Raw genomic sequence first — 12,606 nt, forward strand, 5'->3', positions numbered from 1 at the left:
ATATATTTGGCTGAGACCAAAAGAAGAATAATAGGATTGATGCATTTTTTTTATTCCACAGTCATTAAAAAGTCATGACATCCTGGGGTTAATAGACAGATTATGAGACAACTGGCCCCTGGGCACAGACATGTGAAAGGCCCCCACCTTGCCTACATTTCTAGGAGGAAATGAAGCAACCACATACTTTCTGTGGTTGTTTTGTGTCCCTTTGTAGAAGCTTTGTATCTGTTTTTAGCAATTGGTATGAATTTTTACTTAGTCATTTAACACCAATTTCTACTTGTTTCCACTCTATTTTAGTTATTTTGTAGACATTTTGTGTTGTTTCCTGTTGTTTTGTATATTTTGTTGCCTTTAGGGTCATTTTCTGAATCTTTGAAGTGGTTTTATGACCTGTGTGTCTTGTAGTTGTAGCTATTTTTTCTCATTTATCAGCTTGCCATAATAACTGTAGTCATTTGACTGAATTCCCAACGGAAAGCTCAGCAGTCCCTTCATGGATTCCATCACAGGAGTTATTGAAAATTCAAAACTACAACTCCCATGGAAGAAAAAAACTACAAGTGCTGCAGCACAGGTATTTTTACAGCATTCAGTCATCTCTTTCCTCCTGTTATTACAGACAAGTGAACTCACTGCCACCCCTAGAATCTATGCCACGTTAATATCAAATCGTTTAAACTGTAATTATGAGCAGTAAAACAGGAAAACTGTCCAGGTGGGTCTCAGTAGGCAACATCAGGAGTTTCTGACAACGGTGCCTCCCATTTGGTGAAAATAACTACAGACATGTCAACAAACTGATGTTAAAATGGCTGCAAATGCACCAGTGGCTGTCAAATCAAAATAATACAAACACTAACAAAATTAAATTATCAGTTAATTTTATAGAAGCTATGCAATGTTTGTATGTGGCTTCACTTGGTAACAAACTGGCACAACTGTGTAACACAACAAAAGAAGCTAATTAAGCCAGTTCTGGTATGACTACAAGGTTAGCACTAGGGCTAACCATGTTGCAGTAACGCGCAGATGTTCAGAACTATGGGTGTTTCAGTTCTTTTCTTTCTACTGACACTGCTGCTAGCATTAGCCTGCCTTGTGGGAAATGGCGTTCATTACAATATTAGTTTTTTTTTATTTTTAAACTACCTTCCTTATATAAATATATGCAGCGAGTCACATGGCATACTGCTGAGAAAGTCTCTGTACCCAGGCTGGAGTCAGTGGGACCTTGCACGAGGTTTTCTTACTGCAGGAACAGTATGGATGAACCCAATTTCATGGCTGGCTGTCCACTGTAGTTGAGACATTTTAGTGAGAGTTCTAAATGTCAGCCTCATAGTAGCACTAGAGGAAATATTAGAGAATTCATTCTTTGTTTAGGAACCTTGAATTTTGGTACTAAGATGTATAGTCTGGGGATCAGCAAGGTCAGTACAGCGCATCCACTGGGAACCATGAACGTTTGCACAAAATTTCTTGGCAATCCATCCAGAAGTTTTTATATTGTAATGTTGCAACATTTCAGTCTGTGTTAAAGTGGTGGCCATCCATCCACCATCCATCGCTAAAACAGCTCTAACATGAAAGAAGATACCATTGTCTGGGATGCGACCAGAAGCACAACACGCTTGATAAACTGAACCCAGGAAAAAGGTCAAAGTAGAAACCAGCCTTTACAGATGTAACACACCTGTCACTCTCACCAAATCTCCACATCTGCTTCTTAACAGCTCCAGGCCTCATTCCACCACATAATGAACATTTAGCCTGATTTAGCCATAAAGAGGACATTTTCAACCACTGTATGCACTTTGCTTTTCCACTGTTTTATTTTTATTTAAAATGTTTCCACCTATTTCACTGACAACGCTCTGAGTCATTACTATTATCACAAACACGTTCACCGGCGTGACTGGACCATGAAGCTGCTAAGAGGCTGTGATCTGATGAATTCTGTGTCTTTGAATGTGATAGTTTCATGACAAGTTGTAAACATAAGGTCTGGCAGCCCTTTGGGGGCCACTGAGGGGCCACTGAGTCAGCTGCTGTGTCTAAACAGAAGAATCTGTACTCTCGTTGCCACTGCACCGCGCCGTCTGTTGCCACGGTGATCTGCCACCGACAGATACAGTGGTGAGTTCACTACGGCGCATCATCAGGCGTTTTCAGGCACTTCATCATCACCAACCTCCTCCTCCTCCTCCAGTGACCCTGCCCCTGCAACAGTTACCACAGTAACAAGTCAGCTCAATGAGAATGTAGGGTTAAAAAATGTTAGCGGACATAAACATGTAGCTGCTACATCCGAGTTTTGTGAGATGGTTCTCTGCCGCCTCCACATTGCAGCAGGGTTACACTGAGTTTGTGCTGCTTTGGATGATGAATGAGGAAAATGCCAAAACCAAGCAACAGAAAATAAGATTTCACAGGAGAAATAACATATCAGCTTAATTTGAAATATTACTGCTACTATCTACAAAAGTACTGAAACCTATTTAATCCAGGATCCTGCATCTACCATCTGTATGAAACTGCTAAAAGACCAGTTAAAATCAGTCAAATGGTTTCAGTTTGTGAATATTCCTCCTGCCCTCATAGACAAACAGCAGTACTCTCAGATTTAAACCCTATTGTGATAGAAGACACTGCTTCCTGGGTCTTTTTTGTTTGTTTTGTTTTGCTGTGTCTGTTGTGGAGCAGACTGACAGATCAGTGAGAGAAAGCGAGGTAGCCGAGTTCCTTTTCACAGCAAGACCTGTCTGAATTTAAAGCTGCATTAACTCCCTCGAATTTTCAACCATTAAAGGTGAAGTGAAACTCCAGCAGAGTCCCCTCCTCTTCTCCCTCCACTCCTCTTCGTTCCTCCTGCCCTGTCTCTGAAACTAGATCATATGTGGTCACGAAAGCTGGAGACAGTTGCAGCAGCCAGTTAGAGCAGCAGTAATAATGAATATAGAGGCCATAGAGCCTGTGGTTTTCTGTGGCATTGCAGTGAAACAATGTCAAATAAAGAGGTTTACATTTCAGCGATATGCATACAGATGTCTAACATTGTTTGTAGCAAATGTATCCGCAGCAACACAAGCAAATTATACATTTTTGTCCCGGTAAAACTGATACAGTACTAACATTCCGGCCACTATCGCATCAAGTTAAATGTTACATACTTGACACACACAATGTGAGTTGTATGCGAAACAAGAGAAATTACATTATGCTGTGACTTTTCTAGTTGTTGATGGTGTAAATTTTAACAGCTTCTCACTAAAATCCTATATGGATTGTAATGTTATGTCTGGTTTAAAGTGGATCAAATCCATGCTCCATGCGATGATGTCCCCTTTTATCCAGCCACTCCACCCCTCTACTTTTCTGTCTGCAGTGTTTTGCCAGACACATGCAATTAGACACCTGGTTATGCATATACATGGAGGAGACGTTAGCACTCTCCAAGAGGATAATATACCTCTGAAAAACAGCTTTATAATGATCCCTAATCCCCTTTCCCGACTACAGAAACCTGCTTTGTCATTTACATGACACTTACTGCAGACAGCCAACTTCAAGCTGGTGGCTTAATTGAACAGTCAGTGATCAGTGAGGGGTCTGTTATATGAAGTGTTTGCATGTGATGTCATGTTTGTACCGTTCCAGGCCAGGTGGTCCGTACGACTGTGGTCAAGTGACTCATCATCGTGTGTCTCATCAGGTGGGGAGCTGTCGGAGACCTGTGATCGGCCAGAGGTGTGTCCGTCAGGGACACTGTGGCTGGGTGAGGCATGTGATTGGGTGTCTGAGTTGATGTTGGACTCTGTTCCCTCTTGTTCCTCTTGCTCCTTATTAGCCAGCTCTGTGCATAGTAGACACACAGGAACATTTAGGCTACAGGATCACAAATTATGTTTCAAATAACATTGTGGGATTGCTTGTTTGTACAACAATTCCACCAACTATGCAGCCATATTTTTCAGGCTGTACTTTCAGCAGTGATCTGAGCTAAATGCAACCATCAGTGTTGACACATTAGACCCTCCCCTGAAAAGCTCATGGTCAGTTTTCTGATCTTTCACCTGATGAACAAGCTGCTCCCTCATGTCAGTTATTACAACTGATAGCTGGGACTTTACTCCTCTTCTCTACATGCACACCATACACTTATACAGTTCTTAGTGCTACGTCACACTCTAGTCAGAATTGAACATGAGGTGGATCCTAGCTGGAACCAAAGCAAACACTCACCCCTTCATATGTTCAGGTTGTCTCCTTCCCTGGCTGAGCTTTGGAAACCAGTCTTCCAACACCTCAGTGAAATCTTACAATGTGGTACTGTGCCTCACCTTCTTATTATCATATCTGTCATTTCCCCATAAGTGAATTTCCCAAAAACAAACAGGGAGCAGTAGCTTTCTTCCCTTACTGGCTCAACAATACGTATTTTGATATGCTAATTTGTGTGAAGGGTTTAGTAGTTAAAGCACGCAAGCTGCTTAATTCATGCTCACAGTTTAATACAGTGTATTTTACCTCCTTCACTGTTTTACAAGGAAGCAAACATCTTTTGTGTGTTTTTCTATGAATGTGTGGACAAATCCGAGTTTGATACCATTGTTGTGAGGACATGCTGTCTGGTCCTCACACCCTCAAAGGACTGTTTGTGAGTTTAGACTTGGTTTTAGGGTTTAGGTTAGAATCAGGTTCAGGTTAGGTGTTAGGGCTGGAGGTAGGCATATAGTTGTGATGGATAAAGTTAGAGTAATGGCAAGGACACACATTATGGCAGTGTGTCCTCACAGCTATAGAAAAACCACAGTGTGTGTGTGTGTACCATGTACAGACAGCTCCTTCCATCGGTCCTTGTTGCTGGTGATGACGGCAGACAGGTGGACCTTCAGAGCCGGCAGGTCGATGGCTGTCAGAGAAAAGTCCATCTGTCCGTCATCGCTGTTGCCATGGCGACCACTGCTGTGCCTCTGCACCGACTCCACAGTAACAGAGCCAGTTCCTGTTAGACTGAAGCAGACTTGAGTTATGGATCATTAGCATCCACATGGCCTGAAACCATTAAGCTTTGGCCAAGGCCTCAAGGCCAGACTAAGGCAATATTTATCATACTCTAAAAGTCCTTTATCATAAATTCTAAATGTTTCTATAGCCACACAAAAAGTTAGAACATTAAGTACACATACCCCACAATTTACTTTACTGTATATGACACTATAATACACATAAAACGACATTTACAAACACCATAAAGAAGTCACTTGAGCTTCTGAGCAGACTTCAGTCGAGCTTGAATAGAGTCTATTGTTGCTGCTTCTTCACAAGAGGCTTCAAATAACAAAACCTCAGACAGTTTCCAATGAAATATATTAAGCCCACAGAGGGGCTTCCACATCATTGTTGTTTCTCCCTGGTGTGGGAGTGGGGATTGGAGGGCAGACCTCCCACAGGGTTGTTCACATGGTTTTTATCTGTGCAGTCTCTGTCCCTTTGTTCCCTCAGTTGATTTTGAGTTAGACTGGAGGTAACAGTGTAACTAACCAGATCTGTATGTGACCTCCCTCCTTCTATTCTTATGTCCACGGGCTTCTGTCTTTTCATCAAACAACCGGACATTTCCTGATACTGTTGCTCATCTTTCATAATAATGATTAAACCAGGAGAGTTTCATGTCTGTCCAAGCCCTGAGATCAGAACAGGTTCTGGTTCAGAATCACTTCTCAGTACCTGACCTTAAATCTACACTCACTCAGGAAAACTACTGGTCTGGCAGTGCCAGAAGTAGTAGTTATAGTATAGGTACCTGGACCTTCTGTTTCCAGTCTCTCTAGCCTTCCTCTCCTCTTCAATCAGAGGACCAATCACTTTCTCTGTCGTGTCAATCAGAACGCTGAAGGTCGGCTCCACAATAAAGTCTATGAAACCTGTAAGCAGATAGAGGAGCACACACAGGATGGAGAGAAGAGAGAAAGAGCAGTAGGAGGAGGTAAAACTAATATAAGTGACAAACAGTGGCATCACTTCTTTTAAAAACATAGAGAGAAACATAGAGCCCTATTAGAGATCAATAGAACAAGTTTAGTTCTTTGGAGCACCAGCAGGTATCACTGTTGAACCAAAACAAACAGTTTCCAGTCAGTAGTCAGCAGTACGATCAGAATATGTTAGTAGTTCATACCTATCTGTGATTGGGCGATCATGGTGGCCTTGCGGTCGCACAGAGGAGAGAAGGGAAGGCCAAGCTGCACCTCTTTATCTCCCTGAAAAAGACAGAAGAACAAGAACAAGTGCTCCAAACGCTTTTTACCACTTCACCATGACAAACAAAGCAAACAGTGTAAGTTAAAACAAAGAGAAACATGGTGCTGTTGAAGAAAACCACATCTGACTAGCTTGTCTTTTGTCAGGAATACATGAGATAAACACTGCTGGGGTCTGACAGAAAACTGGCATTAACACATGTCCAGACTGCCAGGACCATCTCAGACAGTTCTTAACAGAGAAGTAATTCATGCACGTTTACTAATGTAATACTGGTATACAGAGGTCAAGATTCATTGTTTCAACACAGATTATTTGTTTCTGTCTCAGGTGTGTTTCCAGGTGTGACCTGGTTTTAAAGCTACTGGCATCCAGTTTCTGCCCTCTTTACAGCTTACAAAGCCTATATGTAGATTGTCAAATAAAAACATTTGTTTTTCTGTTGTAGCTACCATACAGCATGCAACTACAATTCAGCAATGGAAAAATTAAATGCTCTGTGGCAGGTCAGAGGAACACTGGACCCAGCTCAAAAATAGAAAATGCTTTTAGAACAGACACGTTACAGTGTTGCTAGGGGCAGCCAGGGAACGGAGGGTGCCTGTTTTGGTGGCTGCAGAATCTCGTCTCTGCTCTTTGCGGATGATGTGGATCTGTTGGCGTCATCAGTTCAAGACCTACAGCGGGCACTGGAGGGGTTTGCAGCCGAGTGTGAGGTGGCAGGGATGAGAATTAGGACCTGCAAATCCGAGGCCATGATTCTCAGTCGGAAAAAGGTAGATTGCTCTCTTCAGGTTGGGGGGGAGTTGCTCCCTCAAGTGGAGGAGTTTAAATATCTTGGGGTCTTGTTCATTAATGAGGGAAAAATTGAGCAGCAGGTTGACAGATGGATCGGTGCAGCGTCCACAGTAATGCGGTCTCTGTGCCAGTCCGTTGTGGTGAAGATGGAGCTGAATCATAAGGCGAAGCTCTCAATTTACCGGTCAATCTACGTTCCTACCCTCACCTCTGGCTATGAACTTTGGATCATGACCGAAAGAATGAGATTGTGGATACAAGCAGCAGAAATAAGTTTCCTCTGGAGAGTGGCTGAGCGCACCCTTAGGGATAGGGTGCAGAGCTCAGTCACCCATGAGGAGCTCAGAGTAGACCCGCTGCTGCTCCACATTGAGCGGAACCAGTTGAGGTGGCTCAGGCACCTGTTTAGGATGTCCCCTGGACGCCTCCCTGGGGAGGTATTCTGGGCATCTCCCTCCGGGAGAAGGCCTCGGAGCAGACCCAGGACACGTTGGAGAGACTATGTCTCCTGGCTGGCCTGGGAATGCCTTGGGGTTCCTCCTGAAGAGCTAGAGGAGGTGTGGGGGGAGAGACAAGTCTGGGAGGCTCTGCTCGGACTACTGCCCCCGTGACCCGATCTCAGATGAAGATGGATGGATGGATGTTACAATGGAAACATTAGAGACTTGAGGCTTGACTAGGACTCTAATTTAAAGACTTCAGACATGACTCCGTCTTCCATTTTGTGGCTCAAGAACATCTCTGCTGTACACAGTGGGCAGTCACCTGTCTGAAGAACTCTTCCATCAGACTGTGAGTCCAGCGGTAGTGCAGTGGCCATGCCTTGGCTGGATGACTGATGTCTGCAGCGTGAAGCATCAGAGACAGAACCTTCACTTTGTCAATGCTGCAAAGACAGAGAGAGAAACACCAGTTCAGCTAAAAGTCATTTAGAAATCATTCAATAATAAACTGTAATAAAGTCACACTGCACTGTTTAACCTTTAACATGTTGGTAAGTCCAACACTGCAGGCTTTGCTACAGTCCCCTGTATGCCAGATGAGTCACTGTGTCTTATTTTGATCACAGTGTGCCGGCCCTGCATGTCGACAGGCTGATGACAGCATCTTCCCAAAAATCTCATCCAAGCGTGAGCTGGGAGATGTTTCAGCTGCCTCCCCACCAGCAGGACTGATAGACAGAGAGGGGAAGGTGGAATCTGCTCAGACTGTGCTGCTCCTGTGAAGGCCCCCACAGGGATGCACAGACTACTGTGCTCCAGCAGCCTGCAGGACCTTATGTTGGCCATTTCACCAAACTCCCACTGATAGTCTCCATCAGGATAAGGATAATAATCACCTTTATTTGGCCAAGTATGTTACACACAAGGAATTTGTTTCTGGTATAGAACCGAGGCAGCCATCTGTGGCGCCAACACCGACAGCGCTAACCATCGGGGGCAACTTGGGGTTTTGCCGAAGGAGACTTTGACATGTGGACTGCAGGCACCGAGATTCGAACAACCGCTCCACCCATTGAACCACAGTAGCCCCAAATGGAGCAGTCTGCTATGTTCAAGGCTTTATAAGTGTCATATTTGGTGTCCAGTAGCCATTAAATTCAGTTGGTCTTTTCCATCTTAATAATACATGAATGTTTTATTGTTAAAACAACAAACCAACTAAAAGTGTTGTATTAATGTTGCATAAAATATTTGCAGCAAACCCTGAGTAATTTGGTGTATAGTAATAATAATAATAGTTTATTTATATAGCGCTTCACAAAAGGACACTAATACAAGACAATAATAAAACATAAACCTATACAAAATAAACTACAAAGTATTAAAAACCCAAAAATAAAGGACATCCCTATCAGAATAAGAAACAGCATAAAACAACAGGAGAAAAAAACGATTAAGATTAGGACGAGCTAAATACCAAAGGCCTGTCTAAAAAGATGAGTTTTCAGAGTTGACTTAAAAGCCGCCAGCTCAGTTTCGGCCCGAAGCTCTGCCAGTAGGGAGTTCCAAAGCCTGGGGCCATACATGGCAAAAGAGCGTTCTCCTCATTTTTTGTAGCCCGAGGAACAACCAGGGACAGGTGTTCTGAGGAGCGCAGGGTTCTGCGTGGCACATAGACGGAGAGAAAATCCGATATGTATGGCGGAGCAAGGCCATTTATGGCCTTAAAAACAAAGTATTTTGAAGGTAATTCTATACTGTCAATGTAGTGAGCGAAGCACGGAGGTGATGTGGGCAAACTTAGGAGTATTTGACAACAGTCGAGCCGCAGCATTTTGAACTAGCTGTTGCTTCCGCAGAAGAGACTGAGAGATTCCAACATAGAGGGCATTACAATAGTCGAGACGTGAGGTAATGAGTATAGTGGTGAAGGGAAAATATTTTATAACATGAACAGTATCTTGCAAAACTAAAAAGGTGTCATGAAAATAAGAAATTATATAAGACACTGAGAACGTACTGGAGAAACAGACTGCTCCAATACCTTTCTACAATACAGTTAATACTTTGTGAATCAATTTACTTCATTAACCCACTGACCACCAGTAGATTGTAACCAAACCTAAATAGTATTTAAGTTGAAACTGCAGGGGTCAGAGGTCGTGGTTGCAACACTGACCTGTGTGTCTGTGTCAGGGCGTTCCTCATGGTCTTGATCTGCTGAAAGTGACAGGACATGTCTGTGGACATCACCATCTCGATCACCAGAGACCTCAGCTCCCTGCAGTCAAAGGTACACACAGTCTGGATCATCACCAATCGATCACAAGGAATAATCAGCTAATCTGTGTGTGTGTGTGTGTGTGTGTGTGTGTGTGTGTGTGTGTGTGTGTGTGTGTGTGTGTGTGTGTGTGTACCTCCAGTCGTCCTTGTTCAGGTTGACCAAGATGTTCATGTCCTCTTCTGCCATCAGCTTGTAGGCGGCACTGACGTGATAGTTCTCCAGCACCGACCTGTCGTTGTACAGAATGGCCACCTCTGACCTGACGGACAGACACATCATCCAATCAGACGCTCTCATACATAGAAACCACAAATGCATTTTCATGTTCCTGCTATTTTCTGGTCACATGACATTTACAGTCATTACAGTGTTTTTGAACATGCAGTGATTTTACTTTTTGGTGCACAATGAATTGTGCATATTTCTCAAGACCTTTGTATATGAATGTAAGAAACTGAATTCAATACATTTTAAGGCATTTCAAAACCTGCAGATACTCTAGACGGGAATTTCAGTGTGGTGCCAGGGATCACCAATAGATCCTTGTCATTGCTAAAAGCAGATAACATAGTAGAAATAGGCTAGTTCGGAATATATTTTACTCACACTCTGATAACTGACCAGACATGAGGAATTTCTTTTTACTATTAAGTGTTAATGGCTTCATCAGGACCAATCAGATTCCATATTTTTCAAGTTATAGCACATTGGGATTCGGCTGTCAGTCTGTTACTACCTGGTGTGGATGTGGAAGTTGTTGGTGGTTCCTGTGTGTTCAAAGTCATGAATCGCTGCAGCAAAAACCATCGCGAGAATCTCCAGCTCGCTGAGCCAGTGCTGCGCACACACACAAACTGTTAGCTGAGTGTGTTTAAACCAGTGACACTGTAGAAATTCTTCCACGGTGCAACTGTGTGTGTGCATTACCATCAGTCCGGTGTGTAGCATCAGGAAGTGTGCAGTCTGTGTGACGTCGGCGGCGTGGATCAGGTTGTGGTAGGGGTTCCTGTGTTTGCTGTATCCGCTCTCCAGCGCTTCAACAAATGGCACCAGAGCCTGCACCGGGATCTGAACACAGTACTACAAGTCGTATAGATACTACTAGCACTATACATAAGTACTACACTTTGCCAATGTGGGTCCTCAGTCATGGAAAGGTCCCAGCCCAACTGCCTGCTGAATGTTTAGTGGAACTCCCTTTGTGAAAAGGAATTAACACATTAAGCAGCTGAAGGGACTGTCACAGTCAAACCATGGTTCTTGACAGTGAAACCTTGAGTCAGACAGGTCATAATATTGTTTGGTGGTAATAGTTGTGCATCACGTCGACTATGACTCCAGGATCTTGGATGACTGACAGCATTTTTACACAAAAAAATGTGTAATGATAAAAGCATGAATTTATCATTTTAAGAGGGTCTAATGTTGGCCCAGCAAGAAAAAAGTGACGTCACATGGGCTGTTTTACGGTTGTAGGGGGTTTGTGAGCCAATCTTTTTCCTGGCTGGGTACAGTTACTTTCTGGAAATAGTCAGGCACATAACATCTCATAAAACCACAACTTAATAGAAGAGGTCTTCATGGGTCCAGTCGGTTCTGAGGAACGGAGGCGAGCCCAAACTTGACTCATTATATTGGGACCAGGTGGGGTCATTTTACTGCTTCTGGTCTTGGATCTGTGTGTCAGTATGTCCAGTGCCCAGACAGTTCTGAGTGGACACACAGGTTGACAGATATTAAACAGGTTAGAGCTCTGTGGTCTGTGAAACACATCTGGAGTCCAGTGTATTTACCAGAATAAGTTTGCTACCTGTTTGTGTTCTCTCTCTGTTCAGGTTGACCACATTCTGGATCAGGTCTAATTATCCTCAGGTCTATTTGGGTCAGGTCTGTCTGTGCTTGGGATACCCAAAGACTCAGTAGATTTTTCACAGATTTGTTTTGGAAGACCTCTGCCCCCCAGGTGTTAATGATATGAAGCTGTGTGTACCCTGAACCTGTTGATGAGGTCATAGCGTGTCAGCAAGTCATAGACGATGAACTTGAGGGCGTGGTCTCCGGTGGCCTCATGGAAGGAAAAGACATCAAACGACCACTGATCGACTTCCTGTAAAACAACCAGAGAGCTTTGTCTGACTCACCCTGCGATAACATAACATGGGACAGCTGTAATGCTCAGGTAATGCTGAGCTCAGGCTGGTTCAGGGTGATGCAGCAGGTCTGCCAGTAGAGGGCAGTGCGACAACGCTTGCTCACATTGGGAGAAGGTGAACCAGCACACACAGTGAAACTGATGACTATTATCATTAGACCACAGCTAGATGTGAGGCTGGTCATATTGTGATTAATGCACTGCTGCTTCCATGTGTGTTTTGTATCATGAGAGAAGCAGAAATGAAAAACAACTGCAGGGTCGTTTTTGGGGGGGGGGGGGGTACAGACACATTCTCATCATTTTTTTCTCTGCATCCTGCTTCATTTGTCTTTCTCTGCCCTCAGTTTCCTCTGACACCTTGGTTCCTTTTCTACTTCCTTCTCTCCTTGAATGCCTCCTTCCTTGTCTTATCCTCTTCTGGCCCCCTTTTTTTGATTGTTTTGTCCTGCTGCTTTTCTTTGCTACTTCTTGTTGGATTCTCTCTCTATGTCACCCTTTCCTTTTAACCTTTGTTTCACTATTACCTCATACTTTCCTTCTCCACCTTCCCATCTCCTATATTTATTTGACTCTTTTCCTTTGCTTCTTCCCTCTTTTTTCTTGAAACCTTCTCCTTTCCTACCCTACCTCCTACTTGCCTTCTTACCTCCTCTTTC

General features: G+C 43.6%; 1 protein-coding gene across 1 annotated transcript in view; it reads right to left on the minus strand.

Moving 5' to 3' along the window:
* Window positions 1-501: 501 nt before the first annotated feature.
* Window positions 502-12,606, minus strand: part of LOC109973934 (calcium/calmodulin-dependent 3',5'-cyclic nucleotide phosphodiesterase 1A) — a 24,236-nt gene continuing 12,131 nt past the window's right edge. Inside the window, 11 exon segments of the mRNA XM_020623837.1 lie at window positions 502-2,226; window positions 3,656-3,859; window positions 4,835-5,019; window positions 5,813-5,933; window positions 6,188-6,269; window positions 7,834-7,954; window positions 9,691-9,792; window positions 9,929-10,054; window positions 10,532-10,632; window positions 10,723-10,863; window positions 11,786-11,902. Coding sequence (XP_020479493.1) covers window positions 2,165-2,226; window positions 3,656-3,859; window positions 4,835-5,019; window positions 5,813-5,933; window positions 6,188-6,269; window positions 7,834-7,954; window positions 9,691-9,792; window positions 9,929-10,054; window positions 10,532-10,632; window positions 10,723-10,863; window positions 11,786-11,902 — 1,362 coding nt within the window. The 3' untranslated portion in view covers window positions 502-2,164.

Source organism: Monopterus albus, unplaced genomic scaffold (assembly GCF_001952655.1).
Source record: "Monopterus albus unplaced genomic scaffold, M_albus_1.0 scaffold311.1, whole genome shotgun sequence".
Taxonomy (NCBI): Eukaryota; Metazoa; Chordata; class Actinopteri; order Synbranchiformes; family Synbranchidae; genus Monopterus; species Monopterus albus.